The sequence below is a fragment of the Camelus ferus genome, chromosome 11 (genome assembly GCF_009834535.1).
Source record: "Camelus ferus isolate YT-003-E chromosome 11, BCGSAC_Cfer_1.0, whole genome shotgun sequence".
Classification (NCBI taxonomy): Eukaryota; Metazoa; Chordata; class Mammalia; order Artiodactyla; family Camelidae; genus Camelus; species Camelus ferus.
The window spans coordinates 8,270,938-8,289,710 of record NC_045706.1 but is presented as its reverse complement, the minus strand read 5'-3'; the positions used below and the strand labels follow the sequence as shown (position 1 = coordinate 8,289,710).

The following is an 18,773-nucleotide window of genomic DNA, read 5'->3' as shown; positions in this document are numbered from 1 at the left end:
AATGTGATATATGATGAGGGCCACACTCTGTTATTTTGGTCTCTTAAGAGGCTAAAGATTAAGTAACTCATGTCAGCACATGGGTGCTCCATGCCTACATGACTGACCCCCAATAAAAACCCTGGACACCAAGACTCAAATGAGCTTCCTTGGTTGGCAGTTCTCTGTACGTGTTGTCACGCATCCTTGCTGGGAAAATTAAATGTTGTCCACGCAACTCCACTAGGAGAGGACAACTGGAAGCTTGCACCTGGTCTCTCTTGGATTCTGCCCCATGAGCCTTTGCTTTGCTAATGTTAATCAGTATCCTTGCCTGTGTAAGAATCTGTTATAAGGCACACACAGGTAGCAACAAGACACGAGAAGAATTGGATGGCCGTTCTTCCATTAGTAACAGTGGTTAATTCTAAGTGGCGAGAGTAGTTGAGTTTTATTAGGGGAGGGTGTGTGCAGCTTTTAAAAAAAAAAGCCCTACCCTACTGCTACGTGCGTTTCTTCCCTGTCTCTGGCCACCGTCACTACCCTAGAGTCTTAGTAAAGAGGACAATTAAAATTAGGGAATAAGATTTCTTTAAAAATACAAATATAGGTATTAGGGGTAAGGGAGGTAGGAGGCACGTGACCATGTCTTATTGCTAACTGCATGCCTTTGATCCTTCAAAACACTTTGGTTTCAGAACCTCTTTACATCCTTAAACTATTCGGAATTGCAAAGAGCTTTTGTTTATATAGGTTTTATCTTCCAAGTTAAAAAAAAATTAACAGCCTTATTCTGCTTGGATCTACAGTAATGTACACTAATGTGAATGAATCCAGTAAAAAGAATGGACTGAAAAGGTAACCAGCATGAATAACATGGTATCTATAGAAAAATCCACTCCAGCTGCAGAATGCCTGGTTTAAAAGAACTTTCATAATGGACCCATTTTGTGGGATTGTTTTCTCCTGCATTCTTGGGGACTTAGATTGTTTACCTAGAGTTTTAAAGTCTAGGTGAACCAATTCTTGGTAAGTTAACAATGAAACAGGGTAGCAACCAAGCTAAATCAACTATAGGATGTGTTTTGTTACTTTTTGCTATGTTTTTGTGACACTTGTACATTCTGAAGAACTGAGCAAAAATTTTACAGAATATTTCACAACTCATTTTGAATATTGTGGGGTTTTTTCTTAATAAAAATTACCCATCTTTGTGTAAAATTGTGGAATTTTGAGGTATGTTTATTAAAGTCCCTCCAGGAATATGCTGTACTGTTAGACTGCAGGTTAAGGGGAAGCTGTAGAATCTTTTCTACCAGTTTTACCTTTGATAGTTGTGCTTTTATATACAACATAATGTGAACAGGCAATGTAAATTTTTTTAATTTATAGTTATATTAATCTCTGTGCTGTGTACATTTTCTCACTTTCTCTCAAGTAAATTATGAGTTTTTAAACAGATGTCTTTATTTATGTGTGAATCCCCAGCATTTAACACAATATTTGGTACACAAATATCAAGTGAACATTAAATGGATAACTTCACAGTGTTAAATACAAGGCTCATTTATTAGACTGTTGAAGGATTTGATTGTTTTAAACATCTTTATAATGATTTTAAACATATAACACAATGATGGAAGTAAGGAAACAGAAATTCATTGGAAATCTCTAGGAATTGCTTTCTTCTGAGAAAATTGTTCTGGAAGCTTAAGAAACCAAGCAATTGGTGGGAGGGTAACAGCTCGGTAGTAGGTGCATGCTGAGTATGCCCAAGGTCCTGGGTTCAATCCCCAGTATGTATGTATGTATGTGTGTATGTGTAAATAAATAAGCATGATCCAACAATAAAAAGAAAACAAATAAAGGAAACCAAGCAATTGACATCTGTTTCATCATTGTCGCTATTGGCCAGAGGTTGGTAGCATTCAGATCCTCTCTGTCTTAGCAGGACTTCTTGTAGCTTTGATCTTTCCTTGGACACTTCGGCCGTTCTTAGGGTGAGCAAGGTGGGTGACCGTTCTGGGTCTGAGCGCTCACTTTCAGCGCATCAGGGCATTTACTTTGCTTCCTGCCTCACAACCAGGAGCAAAATCATCTTTGGGAATCAGAAAAACACTAGACAGTGTAAAATTTGTTCAAGACTTGGTAACATTTGATTATCTGGCTCATGTTTTAGGCTATCTTTGTTAGGTTTTTTTAAAGAAGATTAGAAGAAAAAACTGGTGCTGGTGACTTGATTCAACTGGAAATGACATTGATGGTGAGTATAGAAAAGGAGCCGATAAATTTATAATTTTACACTGGCCTGAATTTTAGAGGAGGAGTTACTGAAATGGGTAAGAACAAGACCTCACTGGAGAGTAAATTAAGGAAGTTCATTTTCACAGGCCTGTGAGTGGGTGGCAGCCAAGGAGACCAGCGTTTATAAATATAAATTTCTGCTAGGCTACTTGCTTAATCCTCTCAGCAAGTAGAAGTGAGATTTTGGAGAGGCTGTGAGCAATGTCATGCTGGCAAAACTGTGTCTGGGTTAAGGTAAAGCAGTTCAGGTTCCTTTTAAAAGTGAAAATCTATCTGCTCTCTTAGCGCAGCAGGCAGCGTGTCAGTCTCATAAAATTGAAAATCTGTTTGTGACTAGAAAGGGGTTCCAGAAGGCTTGGCTGTGGAATTAGTGAAGAGAAGATGGGTAAAGTGGTGAGGAATGAGGTTTTATGGCCATTGTTGTGATTAAGAAATTCTGGGCTTTGGCAGCTAGACTGTTGGCCATTTCTGTTAGTGATTAAAGACCTTAAGTGCTGAGTTAAAGTTACCAGAGGAGAAAGGCTACTTCTGAAGATACTGGGGACATCAGACGGTTGAATCTCAGATTTTCTAAGTCCCCTTTTGAGGACTTCATTCATTATACAGATCAGGAAACTTAAAGCCAGAGTTGTCGCACATTGCTCTTTCTACTCAACTCGCTTCCAGGTGAATCCAGTTCCCCGTAAGGAGAGCAGGTCTGGAACAAGCAGCTGGATCAAAGTAAACTGAAAGCTCTCATGAGAACAGAATGAACAGCCTCCAACATGGGAAGATTTAGCCAAGGCTAAATTGGAACTGGATGCTGGGTCCCTTCTGCAGCCCATGTGGTAGGCAGGAGACCTAGGCGAGGCCAGCGTCCCACACAATTGCCTGTGCCCCTGAGTGGCAGAGCTGATAGGAGAGGACCAGTAAGCTGAGGTTAGTCAAGCGGTCTCACCCCAAGTTCAAAGCAGAGTGACTGCTCTAGCATGATTACTGCCCAGCCTCCTCTTCTGAGGACCAGAAGGGTCAGAATGATGACAGCTGAGACTGTACTTGGTGACACTGCCCACGTGACTGAACCAATCTAATGTAATAGTGACTTAAATCGAGTTTAACACTAAGTCCTAAACAGGAGTGACCTGAGTGCCTTCAGGTTATGTGTTTATATGTGAGGGAAAATGATCATGAATGTCTCTTGAGATTGGTTCACTTGACTGCATAAATTCTGGAGAGAAGGCAGCAACTCAGAGTCAGGTATATGTGAGTTGTCACTTGCTTTCTTTGGTAAGAAAGAAGTTACTGCATTCTAAGATCATTCTCAAGAAGAGAATAATTTTGCAGCACAGTTTTAAACTCTGGAAGGTTTGTAATACTTCCGCCACTGAACTACAGCCAGGCGTAGCTTCCTTCCCTATGGTGAAGTGGATAGTCCTGGGGCTGAGGGAAGAAGGGAGTGTGTGGAGCAGGACATAGTTCCCATACCCAAGTGGTCTGGGCCCCATTATTAGACCCAAATCCACCACCTGGACTCTGTCAAATACTCTTTTATCTCTGGGACTAAATGCAATGGTGCCATGTTGACACCCTGCTAATTTAAGAGAACCACATATTTAGTAAATATCTCATATTATTGTCCTTTTCTGGGCCTCAGGTGAGACTGAGGTCTGTGAAGAAAGCTTTACAAATTCAAGGTTATACCCTAATTATGGCTGGATGCCAACATCACATGCTTATTTTTGAACCTGTTCTTAAAAAAGCATATCTTTTTAGATAGTGGACACCTAAACTTGAAGTTACAATAGTTCATTTTGAAATTCTGAAATATAAAACAATATGAAATTTTTTAAAATCATTTTTTTCCAAAATACGTTGTTTAAAAAGATAACTGGTCCCAGATAACTGGTGAGTTCTACCAAACATTCAAAGAGGAAATTATAGCAATTATTTTCAGTCTCTGAGAAGATAGAAACAGAGGGAATATTCCCCAACTCATTCTATGAGACCAGCATTACCCTAATACCAAAATCAGACAGATATTATGAGAAAAGAACAAAAAAAGACCAATATTTCTCATGAAAACTTATGCAAAAATCCAGGTTCCTTTTAACAAAATATTAGCAAAATGAATCCAACAATGTATAAAAAGAGTTAGACACCATGACCAAGAGGGATTTATTCCAGGCATGTAAAGCTGGTTCAATATTTGAAAATTGAGTAATGTAATTCATCATACCAACAGGTTAAAGAAGAAAAATCACATAATTGTACTGTAGTTACAGAAAAAGCATTTGATAAAATCCAATACCCATTCATGATAAAAAAAAAAAAAAAACCTCTTAGCAAACTAGGAATAGGGGGAACTTCAACTTGATAAAGAACATCTACCAAAAACCTACAGCTACCATCATACTTAACGGTGAGAACCTAGAAGACTTCCCACAAAGATCAGGAACAAAGCAAGGATATCTCCTCTCACCACTCCTTTGCAGCATCTTACTGGAAGCTCTAGCTAATGCAGTAAGACAAAGGATATGAAAGGTACACAGATTAAGGAGGAAGAAATTAAACTGGTTTTGTTTTTGATGACATGACTGCCTATGTAGAAAATACAAAAGAATCAACCAAAACTAACTGGAACTAATAAGTGATTATGGCAAGGTTGCAGGATGCAAGGTTAACATACAAAGTCAACTGCTTTCCTAACATTAGCAATGAACAAGTGAAATTTTAAATTTAAAACACAATATGCTTTACATTACACCCTAAAAATGAAATACTTGGTATAAACCTAACAAAAATTGTCAAGATCTATTTGAGGAAAACTACAAAACTGATGAATGAAATCAAAGAATAAATAAATGAAAAGAGATATTCTATGTTAATGGATAGACAGCCTTAATATTGTCAAGATGTCACTTCTTCCCAACTTGAACTACAGGTTCAACACAATCTCAATCAAAAGCCCAGAAAGTGCTTTTGTAAATATCAACAATATTATTTTTAGGTTTATATGGAGAGGCAAAAGACCCAAAATAGCTAACACAATATTGAAGAGAAAGAGCAGTCAGAAGACTGACACTACCCAACTTAACTGTAATGCTACAGCAATCAAGGCAGTGTGGTAGGGAAAAGAACAGACGAGTAGATCAATGGACAAAATGGCCGAGAAATAGACCCACACAAATATAGTCAACTGATCTTTGATAAAGAAGCAAAGGCAATGCAATGGAGGGAAAAAGTCTTCAACAAATGGAGGTGGAACAAACTGGATACCATATGTTTAAAATATATATAGATAGATACAGGATTTTTATCTTTCACAAAAATTAATTCAAATTTAATCACAGACAAATGCTAAATGTATAACTATAAAACTTACAGACGATAACATTTAAAAAATCTAGATAACTTCAGGCTTGGTGATGACATTTAAGATAGAACTTTAAAGACATGATCCATGAAAGAAGTAACTGGTAAGCTGGACTTCATTAAAAGGAAAAATTTCCACTCTGCCAAAGGTAATTCCAAGAGAACAAGAAGAAAAGCCACAGACTGGGAGAAAATATTTACAAAAGATATATAAAGAACTATTATCCAAAAATACAAACACTCTTACAACTCAACTGTAAGAAAATGAACCCAGTTTAAAAGTGGGCCAAAGATCTGAACAAAAACATCACCAAAGAAGAGTCAGCCCTCACTATCTGTGGGGTAATTGATTCCAGGACCCCTGTGCATACCAAAATCTGCAGATGCACAAGTCCTTTATCTAAAATGACATACTATATTTGCATATAACTTATGAACAACTCCTGTATACTTTAAATCATCTCTAGATTACTTATAATACTTCATACGGTTAAATGCTATGTAAATAGTTGTAAATACAATGTGAAAGCTATACAAATAATTGCCAGCAGGAGCAAATTCAAGTTTTGCTTTTGAAACTTTTCTGGAATTTTTTTCCAAATATTTTAAATCTGCAGTTGGTTGAATCTGCAAGTGTGGAACCCACAGATACAGCAGGCTGACTGTGTACAGATGACAAGTAAACATAGGAAAAGATGCTCAACATCATGTATTATTAGGGAAGTGAAAACCACAGTAACATGAGATACCACTACCCACCTATCAGAATATTTAAAACCTAAAGCTGACACCACCAAGTGCTGACAAGAATATGAAACAACAGATATTCTCATTCCCTGCTGGTGGCAATGCAAAATGGTACAGCGACTTTGGAAGGCAGTCTGGCAGCGTCTTACAAAACTAAACATACTCTTACCATAAGATCCAGTAATCACGCTCCTTGGTATTTACCCAAATAAGTCAAGAACTTATGTCCATGCAAAAATCTGCATTCATGTTTATAGTAACTATTCACAATTGCCAAAACTTCAAAGCAATCAAGTCACCTTTCAATAGGTGAATGGATAAATAAACTGTGATTCATCAAGGCAATGGAATATCCTTCAGTGCTAAAAAGAAACAAGCTATCAAGCTATAAAAAGACATAAATGAAAGAAGCAAGTCTGAAAAGGCTGTATGATTTCAACGATATGACATTCTGGAAAAGGCAAAACAATGGAGGCAGCAAAAACATCAGCAGTCTCCAGGTAGGGAGAGAACAGATTTTTTTTTTTTAGGGCAGTGAAACTATTCTGTATGACACTATAATGGTAGATACATGTCATCATACATTTGCCAAAACTCATGGAATGTTAACACCAAGAGTAAACCCAGTATAAACTATGGCCTTTGGGAGATAATGATGAGTAGTTCATTGGTTGTAACAAATGTACCACACTGGATGTTGCCAGTGGAAGAGACTGTGGGGTTGGGGGGCAGAGGTATATGTAAACACTCTGTACTTTCTACTCAGTTTTGCTGTGAACTTGAAACTGCTCTTAAAAAAATAGCCTACAAGTAAACAAACAAAATAATCATGTTTAAACAAGAAAAAAAAAAGGTTGCCTAGGAAAGGGGGAGGAAATCAGTGTGAGTGTACATGAGTGATGAAAAAGAATAATAAATTAAGGAGAGGTATCTCGCACTGGGCCTATGATAATAAAATGACATGAAATGAAAAGTATGTTTAACTCAATGCTCACTTTCAATCCAAGAGAAAGAAAACAGATAATGTACTGTGTACCTGCTGCGTAACCACATCCCCACAAAAGGAATTCGTTTTATACTTCTCCACAACTTAGTATTTCTTTTTAACACTAAAACACCTAGTGTGCGCTGCATGAATGCGCTGGAATTGAAGTCTAGGGTCGTTCCTTTCCTGCCCTTACTCCCTCAGGCTTGCTGCCGGCAAAGTATGTTACTGCGCGCTAACGGGGCGTTTGCCGTTCCACCCATCACATCTGAGTGGGGCAGAGGAGCGCAGTTGTTGGACTGTCAGCTTCGCCTCCTCTGATTACCCGTAACTGACCTTCCAAAGACCGCTGGAGGAAGAGGCTCAAAGTCTCTCTTGCGATTTTCCTGGGCAGGGGACTTCATCATTATAAAAACAAACAAACAAACAAACAAAAACAAAAAACAAAACAAAACAAAAAAACAAAAATACCAACCCAACCCAAACAAAACCGAGACGCAGATCCTAATGGTTTGCAAGTGTCGGCAGGAAAGCTGATTCTAATTGAAGATTAAGTCCAAGTCTCTGACCCTCTAGGAAACGTCCAGGTTTTAGGAAACGCATCGCCGTGGACTCCCCAGCCTAGAGGACTCGTCTCATAGGAAGCTCAGCATCAGCGGTTCTGGTGACCAAGGGGACGACCTCAAAAACCACGACCACGCCAGGTTTTTGGATTGGAAGACTCTCCCCCATTCCTCCATTGCGGCACCAGGCGGCGCAACAGAGCGGTGGGAGATTCTGCGCGTGCGCCACAGGCGGACAGTTCCGGAGACACCGTTCCCAGCCGTCGCGTGTCTCCCTCAGCGGCATGAAGGCCGGCGAGGACGCCAGAGGAGTTCGCAGCGAGGGGCCGCGGAAGCTGGGCCTCTGCGTCCTCTGTGGACTGCCCGCAGCAGGAAAATCCACCTTGGCGCGTGCCCTCAGCCACCGGTTACGGCAGGAGCGGGGCTGGGCCGTGGGCCTCGTCGCCTATGATGACGTCATGCCGGACGCGTTCTTCGAGGAGGCGAACCCATTGGTCAGTGCGGAGGGGGCGGGGCCTAGATTGTAGGCGCAAAGGGAAACGTGCCAGCTCCGCTGTAGAAGCGCTGAATAACACCCAGTGTGGGACGTGGGTCCCTGATCGAGGAGAGACAGCTGTTCGAGGAGAGTGGAGCTGGTTTAACGCAGAATGAGTCGATTAGAAATATAAAACAAGTACAAACAACCACCAGTATAGGGTTCCGTTCTGAAGTCAGCGTGCAAAGTGGAACCCCCCCTCCCCCCGCCTCCAGTCAAATATCCTCTTAAAAGTCCTTTGGGAAGATTGTTCTGAAAAGAGGGGCAGAATCTTCAAAAATTCCTAAACAGTCAGTTAAACATCCAGCCAGACGAATCTAGGTTTTGTGGAGCTTTAAGTCATGCGGTTTAGGGGACCCTTTTTAAGAAAAAGAATATAGGGCGCGGGGAGATACAGCTCAATGGTAGAGCGTATGTTTACCAAGTACGAGGTCCTAGGTTCAATTCCCAGTATCTCCATTTTGAAAAAAATAAGTAAATAAACCTACTTACCTACCCCCACCGCCCCCCCCCCCAAAAAAGGATACAAAACTGTAAGTAGCAGAGTACTTACTAGGGTCCCTCCCATGACAATAGATCCTGTACAAATGAAGGGCTTGGCCTCTGAAGCTTATGTTCATTCATCTCAGGGTAAACCTGCCTCTGCCAGCAAAGGAAAAGATGGCTGTTTCTCAGTAGACCACCAGATAAGGTAAATAGGCTTTGACTGAGGGATCCACTTGGTGTTCCAAGTACATACTTCTCTTTAAGCCCCCAGATCACCCTCAGTGGAGTGAGATGCATCCCCTTGGAGAAGCTAGTGAAAACAGACTTCTGGGGGAAGAATAGATTCACGTTGCCCATCTCATGCTCACTCTAGAGAAAATACTCTTTGATTGATGTATTCTGAAGGTTTTAGTTATTTTTGTCATTTAGTGCCAAATATAGATGAATTCACATAAATAAAATACAAATATGTGATTCCATTCTATAAGTACATATGCAAAAATACAGTACATTTGGTGTGTGGAAAAATTTTGAACTTTGCCAGCAAAGTTATGTATTTCCCCATTCTTAGTAAATGGTGAGGGTCCTGGTGGCACCGGCTTTACTTGGGTGATAGTATTTTCACCACCCTGGAGAAAGCTGGAAGTGGTTGATAGGGATTGTTGTATTTGCTGGCTTTTCCCCTCACTTTTCTTACTATATTTTTTCCACTCTCCCCCTACAGACCAAGGCCATGGGATCCATCCGATCACTCTTAGTAGGATATCTCACCTTTTAGGAAGTGATCTGTGTTTCCTTTTGAGGGGGTTTTGTTATTGTATTTGTTGTATGTGCTGTAATCTCAGTTATGTATTGAGGCATGGACAGGAAGGACAGGGGTCCTGATCGCCTGTCCTTGTGTTTTCTCTCCAACCTTGACCTCATAACTGTATTAGTGTTCTCCACAGCCCTTGAGCAATGCGAGATTACTTGTAATTTCAAGCTATTTATTCTCTTCCCCTCCACCTGCTTCCTCTATCTTTCCCTATCCCGTTCCAATCCTGTTGTTGACCCAGGGCCCTGTCCGCTGATCCTCTTTCTGTCCACTTATACTCTTTCTGTCCACAACTTTTCTCATTTCAAGGGCAAATGAGCATTGCTGTATCTTAGCCAGACTATTTTGTTTTGGCAGGATATTGACTTTGGTTTCTCCTTTCTCCTGGATGGTAACAGCTTTTCATTCTTTCATCTATTCACTTACTCAGTCATTTCATAAACGTTCCTGGAGTAACTATTAGGTGCCAGACCCCCTGCTGCAGACTGGGTATACAAGAGACTGTTGATCTAGTGAGAACATAGAGATGCCTAAACAATGTAAACCCTGGTAGAGTGGAGGCCCAATATTCACAGAACAGGATGTCATGATAGACAAGGGAGGATCTGAGCTGCTTTCTGCATGGTTGAGTCTGAGAAGAGTTCACAGAGGACTGACATCACTGAGCAGCTTTCCAGGCAGAGGGAATGGTGTATACAAAGACATGGAGGAGGAGGAAACAAGTTGTGTCTAGAGAACTCCAAATGGTTCTGAAACTATCATATTGGGCAGGGTGGCAGTTAGCCATGACCACCCTACTGGCCAAAGCCAAATATAAAGTGCAGTTCTGTGATCTTTTGCAGCCATCCCAGTGGAAATTGCTTCGACAGGAACTGTTAAAGTACCTGGAGAACTTCTTGCTGGCCGTCATTAACGGGTGTCAGATGTCTGCCCCACCCAACAGGACTGAAGCCATGTGGGAAGATTTTATAACCTCCTTGAAGGATCAAGATCTCATATCTTCTGCAGCACCTGAGGCCCCGTCACACTACCTCTTAACGAAGACTGCTGTTTCCAGACCTTTGTTTCTGATTTTAGATGACAACTTTTATTATCAAAGTATGAGATATGAAGTCTATCAGCTGGCTCGGAAATGTAATCAAAACATTTTTTTTCTTATACATGGAGACATTTGTTCACATACCAAAATCACTACTGTCTTTAGTGAGAATTTAATTGGAGTAGGAGGTTTATGTGGATTTACTTAATGTTCAGAGCTACATGTTCAGTATTACGAATGGTCTTTCCTGCTCCAGGCGGGATAATTTGTCTAATATGTTTATTTCACATTTTGGGAAAAATAGTTCGCTACTCATTTTTGGTTTTGAATTGTTTTCAGATTCATTAGGTTTTTGCCAGGTCTTTTTAGACTGTTCTCTGGAGACCTGTTTACAGAGGAATGGCCAGAGACCCCAGCCACTGCCTGCCGAGACCATCCACCTGATGGGAAGTAAGATAGAAAGGCCCAACCCTGAGAAAAACGCTTGGGAACACAACAGCCTCACACTTCAGAGTCCAGCCTGTTCTTCAGAGGCCAGGTATCCTACTCAAGGTGTCTTTCACCGGGTTCCTGGCTGCGCCAGGTGCTGTGCCGAATGCTTTACCTGTGTCCACTTGGTTGACCTTCACACCAGCCCTGGAGAGAGATTACTATTTCCCCTTGTATAGAAGAGGAAACTGAGCGAGGAAGTTTAGTTTGCCCAGAGTCAGTGGGACTGTAAGTGACAGATGAGATGTGAACCTAGGTTTGTTTGCAAATGTGTACTGTTGTTAAAATTCTTCTGTTTCCCAGAGGTTGGAGCAGGGAGTTCAGAGTAGGACACATCTCTGGTACTCTTGCTAAAGGAGCGTTGTCCAAATAGGTTGCCCAGTAACTTTCTTGTAGAAGGGAAAGCTATAGAGTTGGGACCAAGTCCTAACTTTGCCTTAAACTTCGCTCTGGTTACCCTGCTTGTAGCCATGGGCTTGTGGCTATGGGGTCTAATGCATTTCATTCATGAAATAGGTCTTGAGAGTTCTGGAGTTCTGGAAAGTTCTAGTTCAGCACATTTATTTTTTGTTTTTTGGTCTTTTTTGTGAGGAGAGGGAGTAATTAGGCTTATTTATTTGATGGTGATACTGGGGATTGAACCCAGGACCTTGTGCGTGCTAGACACACATTCTACCACTGAGCTATACCCTCCCCCCACCTCAGCACATTTCTAATAGAAATCTCACTGATGATGGATGTGTTCTGTTTGCACCACCCGGTATGGTAGCTGTTAGCCACATGTGACTGATCCTCGAGCACTTGAAATATAGCCAGCGCAACTTACCACCGACCTGAGTTTTAAATCTTATTTAAATTACTTACATAGCCGCATGTGGCTAGTGGATGCCGTAGAGGACAGTGCCATTCTAGAGCAATTGCCCCACAGTTCCTTGGTTCCTGCCTAACTGTTGTTCAGAAGGGATCAGCAGTTTTTAAAAGGCTAATTTTTTAAGTTCATTCCTCAAAATGTTTAGTTCCCAGGATACAGGTTCCATGCATCTTATAAGAGGTACTTTAACATACTAAAGAAAAAAAAGAAACAAATTGAAATAACTATTGTTTATAGGGTATAGGAAGGAAGCTACTGCTGAGGTTTCTAATTGTAACTTCTCATAATATCTTGAAACTTTGAGCAGGCAGGTACGCAGCCAACTGATTGCTGCTCTTTCTGGAATACTTAACATGTTTGGCTGTGGAAGTGAATGGCTGGTTGAGGCATTGAGATCCTCCACGGGAGCCACATAAGGTTCTCATCAAAGCCTTCAGACCAGTGAGGGCCAGCGCTTGCAGGGAGCCTCGGGTGTGAGCTTTGCCAGTGCCGACCCTGAGCATAATCTGCAGTTTTGTCTTGGGTCTTAAGGACTTGGTCACCTGTCCTCCCATATCCAAACAGTCACAGCATAACAGTGAAGGGGTAGTCTGAAGTCTGGTGGCCCCGTGTTGGAAGTTGAAAGATGATGTGACAAATATACCCTTCCCAGCTTCCGTGAAGTAATGCTGCTAACACCACCGGCACCATGGCTGCTGCCGCTACCGCTGCAACCGCTGCGGCTACTACTGGCAGCAGCTGCTGAGCAGATAATATGTCCTGGGCATGTTCTGAACACTTTATAACCTCATTCAGTCCTCGCAACAATCCTCTGAGGGGAGATAGAATTACCCCCCTTTTATGATAGGATACCGGAGGCCCAGGTAAGTCAAGTAACAAATCCAGGTAGTAAGTGGCAGAGCCAAGATTTGGACCCAGGGCAGCCTGCCTCACTCTAGAACCTGGGCTCTTTTCTGTGTGAGAAAAATCATCTTAAGGTTGAGAGTCAACTCAGTGAGTTCACTGGCTTTAATTTTTTTCAGGGCTACCGCCTGTATTCTGTGTGAAATTCTAACTCCTTAACACAGCTTACACAGTCTACCCTGATGAACCCCCCCAGCCTCACATCCCACCACTCTCTCCTTGCTCCTTTTCAACCAGACTGGCCTCCTCTGTTCCCTGAACACAAGAAGCTGCTTCTTGTCTCAGGGCCCTTGTGTTTGCTGCCCGCTCTACCTTCCCACATATTTAAGCCTGGCTGGCTTCCTGACTGTCCTGACTCAAGTGAAGAATGTTAACTAGACTGCCCTGTCACTCTCTTATGTCATCATTTTGTTTACTGTCTTCACTCACCAATCTACTTGTCGCTGTCTGAAATTATTCTTCTTTGCTTATTTGATTAATTCTCTGTCTCTTTCCATTACATGATCAGGCTTAGAGAGGATAGGGATCTTGCTACACCCCCAGCTTAGCACACAGTTGCACGTACATAGTTGTGCAATATTTTACACATATGAAGATATGCAGTAAATATTTGTTAAATGAATGAATGAATTCCACCTCAACCCTCGATGACCCCTTGTCCAGTGGGGAATGTTGTAAATTCACATCCAGTAAATGAGCAGAAGCCAGAAGATAAAGACTGAGCGTCCTTTAGGGAACATAAAGTTCTAGGAGGCTGAAGTTCAGCACTTACTGAGGGAAGAGAGAGGATGTCTTTTCAAAGCTTACTGATATGAGTCTGAGGAAATGAATATTTCTTCCATGAGGGGATTTTTGAGGGGCTTATTATTTGTTTTGAGCTTTTACACTTGAATTTTGCAAGTAGAAGTTGGCTTCCAAGTCACTTTGTTTTTCCCCTTCTGTTTAGGATTCTGGATATAACACTTTTATTCCTCTAGAATTATATTCATAAACACAAATTCTTTAAAAACAAATGTGTAATATTAGGATTTATTTTATCCTACCTTCTCTTGTAGCCTGAAGTTGACTGATTTATTGCTTACTGCTTTGGAAAATCCAATAAAATACGTGGAGGACAATGTGGAACAAAAGGTAAGTCATCCAGTTTAGATGTAGTATAAATGAGAAGGAACTTTCTGTAGAAGATCTTTTTGAGCTGAGTGTAAAATATGAGTAACATATGAGAGATGCTTTGTCACTGCCTCGACGTCTCACCAGCATTCAGCCTCTACCCTGGATGCAGTGGTGCTCGGTGGCAGCTTGCACTGGCTGGTTAAAGCCGGTTGCTAAATTTTAGGAAGTGTTGGAGAGCCTGTTGACATTATGTTGGCAGCTTGTAGTGGGCAAGGATGGGAATATTTACACTGTAGAAATTGGCAAGCACTATAGATAGGTATCGAATTTTGTTTTTCTCTGAGAGCCCGTTCTTAGACATTTGCCAGCATACTGCCTACGTGGAACCCAAGTTACAACAGGATGTATTTTATTTGGACCATCTCCCAGAGAAGAATAACTGAAACAGAAAAGCCACTTTCACTTTTCTTTTAGTCTCTTCACATATGCATCACCTACACTTTAGCCATTTCTTTTATAAAATAGGTAACTGTTCCAATAACCATGTCTATTACCTAGGAAACAGACAGAATTATTTGTTCAACTAATATTCTTCATCAAGTCGATCAGACACTCCGAAGAGCTGTCTCTCAGACAATGAAGGAAGCAAAAGGTATGGTGGGTAGTTAAGATTCTGTTCACTGCTACTCTTGTTCCTGGGACGCGGGTTGTTTATTTGCTTTCACTCATAAAATTTACATTAGGTTTTCAGTTAAAATATTGCAACTTGGTTATATAGCACTAGAACTTCTACCTCTGGAACCAGGTATTCATCCATTCAGTAGGTTTTTATTGAGTGGCTACTCTGTACTAGTCTTTATTCTAGATACTGGGGAGCGGGGAGGGAGTAGAACGTCATAGTGAGGAAACAGACAAATAAATAAACATGTGGACATATGCTGTTGCCCTGAAGAAGAATGAAGCAGGGGAGGGCAGTGTAGAGTGATGGGAGGGCTTATTTGTTAAAGGGCAATCAGGAAGACTTCTCAGAGGAAATGCCATTTAAGCAGAGATGTTAAATGAAATGAAACAGCAAGCCATGCTGCTGTCTGGAGGGTCACTCCAGGCCATGGACACATCAAGTGCAAAAGCCCACAGGTAAAGTTGTCTGGTATGTTCTAGAACAGAAAAGAAGCCAGTGAGTCTGGGGGGGTAAAGTAAGCAGTGCGAGAGGCAGTCAGAGGCCAGATGTAAATGCAGCAGGGCATCTGAACAAGCACAGCGCACTGCCAGTCTGAACTTGGATGTGGTAATTAGAGTTTTATAAAACAATTTAAGTTTTAAACATTGAACTCCTTGCTATATTTAAAATTTGATTCAAAAAATAACAGCTTAACATTTCTTGAACTCCTTTTATATGCTCAATGCCTTGTAAATATTGTTTATATTCTTTAGAATCCTACAAGGTAAGTGTAATTTTACAGATGGGAAAATGGAGGGAATCAAGTAACTTGCCCCAGGCTGAACAGCTGCTAAATACTTGGGGCTCAGACTTAAGTCTGATTCTAGTCTGTGCTTTCTGTTGTGCTCCCCAGCATCACCAATATTTATTATTGCTACCTTTTCAAAAACTTCGAACATCAGGAAAAGAAACAATGCCCTAACCATATTGTGCTTTTCAACCTTTACCATGATCTGTAAATAGATTTTGTTCTGTAACCTAACGTGTAGCCCAGTACTTGAACGTAGTCGTGCACAGAAACAAGTTGTGCAAAACTCCCACGTGTTTAATGAACTCTACTGTGTTCTCTGTGATCCCATCTTAGAAAAACACTGGTTGCAACTTGCGATTCCCTTATGAGTTACAATCTATAGCCTGAAGAATAGGATTGGAACAAAAATGGTTTCATAATCAGAATTTTAAAAATAGGTGTAGGAAACATGAAAGGAAAAGGGAAGAGAGCTCTGCTCAAATCGCTCTTGACTCTTCCTACCCATTAAAAAAAATTTTTTGAGTGGAGGTGATACTAGATTCTAGAACTGCACTTAAATTAAAAATTCTGTTCTCCTTCCATCAAGGAAGTGCAACAACAACCTGCAGAATGGAAGATACTCGCAAGCCATGTATCTCATAAGGGACCTGTATCCAAAATATATAAAGGACTCTCACCATCAATAATAAAGACAAATAACCCAATTTTAAAAGTGGGCAAAGAATCTGGAGTATCTCCAGGGGAGATATACAAATGGCCAATCACCACATGAAAACATGGTTGGCATCATTAGTCATCCAGGGAACGCAAATGTAAACTACAGTGAAATACCCTTGCGCACCCACTAGGCCAGCTAGAACCCAGAAAGTCCAAGTGTTAGTGAGGATGTGCAGAAATCAGAACCCACATGCACTGCTGACGGGGATGTAAAACAGCGCAGTTGCCTTGCAAAACAGCCTTAGCAGTTCCTCAGATGATTAACTATAGTTACTTTGAGACCTAGAAATAAAAATACATATTCATATAAAAATTTGTACAAAAATGCTTATAGCAATTATTCCTAGTAGCCAAAAAGTAGAAGCAACCCAAATGTCTATCAGCTGACAAATGGATAAAAACAAAATGTGGTCTATCCATACAATGGATTATTCAGCCATAGAAACAAAGTACTGTGTGGATGAACCTTGAAAACACATGCAAAGTGAAAGAAGCCAGGCATGAAAGGCCATATGTCATGAGTCCAGTCATGTGAAATGTCCAGAACAGGGGAATCTAGGAGACACAAAATAGATCAGTGGTTGCGTAGGGACTGGGGCAGGGAGAGGGGGAATGGAGCAGGTGATAGCTAAAGGGTACAGGTTTTTGAGATGATAAGAATGTTCTCAAATTGTGGTAATCATTGAGAATATCTGTGAATATACTGAAACCACTGAATTGTTGTTGAAACAGATAAATTGTATATAATGTGAATTCTCTAAGTGTTCAACAAAAAAACTTGGTTCTCAGTCACACAACCCACATGGCTAGTGACTGCTGGATTAAATGGGGCAGATATAGAACATTTCCATCATTGTAGAAAGTAATGCTGGACAACTGTTCTAACTTCAGCTTCAAATCCAAACTATCATTTTCTAGCACTGCTTTTTTGCCTGACAGCCTGTTAATTCAATAAGATTGTTAAGTCAACTATTTTATGTCAACAAAAAAATCCCTTTCCAGTTTGTCTTTTCTGCTCACTTATTACACCAACTCAATTGTGATTGATTATGATTTGTCTGAAGTAATCAGATTAATTTCCTGGTGTTATCAGACAGTCCAGCTTGATTTAATTTACACAAATAATTTGGGAATATCTTTATTTTAGATGAACAACTGCTTCCTTACAAGTTGAAGCTTCTAGCAGAAGAACTTAACAAGCTGAAAGCGGAGTTTTTGGAAGACCTAAGACAAGGAAACAAAAAGTACCTGTGCTTTCGTGAAACCATTGACTTATCAGATGTTATTTCTTTTTTTCATTATGAAAAAGATAACATTGTACAGAAATATTTTTCAAAGCAGCATTAAAACTTCTGAATTTCCAATCAAATACATATTTTGGTTAAGATTTTGCAAACTAATGAGAACAATGCTGTAGCACTGGATGTTTGCTAGGCCAATGAAGTGAATTGCCAAGACCTATTTAAAAAAAAAATTATTCCAAAAGATCCATTTGTCATAACAGAAATTACTTCAGTCAGTCACTTGTCAGATGTGACATGCATAATTAAGCATCAGAAGCAGCCTTCCTCATTTATGTGCCAGAACACCTGGAGGGTGGGTGCGGGGCAGGGGTCACATCCTAAATAAAGAGAAGCAGCTAGGAAGGAGACAAGATGCTGATAATGGAACTGTTTTTGTTTTTAACTATGCAACAGATCTCATGAGTGAGGCATTCCACAAATCCAAACCAATGTAGCCATAAGACCTTTTTAAAAAAATTAGTATCTTACAAACTGGAAAATTACTAAAAAACTCATTATGGACTTACCATATGATCCAGCAATCCCATTCCTGGGTATATATCCAGAGGGAACCTTAATTCAAAAAGACACATGCACCCCAACGTTCATAGCAGCACTATGTACAATAGCCAAGACATGGAAACAACCTAAATGTCCATCGACACATGACTGGATAAAGAAGCTGTGGTATATTTATACAATGGGATACTACTCAGCCATAAAAAATAATAAAGTAATGCCATTTGCAGCAACATGGATGAACCTGGACAATGTCATTCTAAGTGAAGTGGGCCAGAAAGAGAAAGAAATCACTTATATGTGAAATCTTTAAAAAAAAAAAAAAAAAAAGACAAACTTATTTACAAAATAGAAACAGACTCACAGACATAGAAAACAAACTTATGGTTACGGGGGGGAGGGGAGGAAGGGGGTGAGAATTCAAGATTTGCAGATACTAGTATATATAAAATGGATAAACGAGTTTATACTGTATAGCACAGGGACCCATATTCAATATCTTGTAACTTATGGTGAAAAAGAATATGAAAACAAACATACGTATGTTTCTATATGACTGAAGTATTGTGTTGTACCCCAGAAATTGACACATTGTAAACTGAT

At 40.4% G+C, this 18,773-nt stretch overlaps 1 protein-coding gene across 1 annotated transcript; it reads left to right on the top strand.

The window, feature by feature from the left end:
• Positions 1-8,143: 8,143 nt before the first annotated feature.
• Positions 8,144-18,292, top strand: PSTK (phosphoseryl-tRNA kinase). The gene is made up of 6 exons (XM_014562596.2): positions 8,144-8,423; positions 10,607-10,898; positions 11,143-11,341; positions 14,122-14,197; positions 14,738-14,831; positions 17,516-18,292. Exons 1-6 carry the CDS (start codon positions 8,214-8,216, stop codon positions 17,713-17,715), a joined length of 1,071 nt encoding a protein of 356 aa, XP_014418082.2. The 5' UTR covers positions 8,144-8,213; the 3' UTR covers positions 17,716-18,292.
• Positions 18,293-18,773: the final 481 nt, after the last annotated feature.

Coding starts and splice junctions, on each gene's coding strand:
- PSTK (XM_014562596.2), top strand. CDS start 8,214: ATGAAGGCCGGCGAGGACGCCAGAGGAGTTCGCAGCGAGGGGCCGCGG. Junction 10,899..11,142: donor CTATCAGCTGGCTCGGAAAT/GTAATCAAAACA, acceptor AATTGTTTTCAG/ATTCATTAGGTTTTTGCCAG. Junction 14,198..14,737: donor AGGACAATGTGGAACAAAAG/GTAAGTCATCCA, acceptor TCTATTACCTAG/GAAACAGACAGAATTATTTG.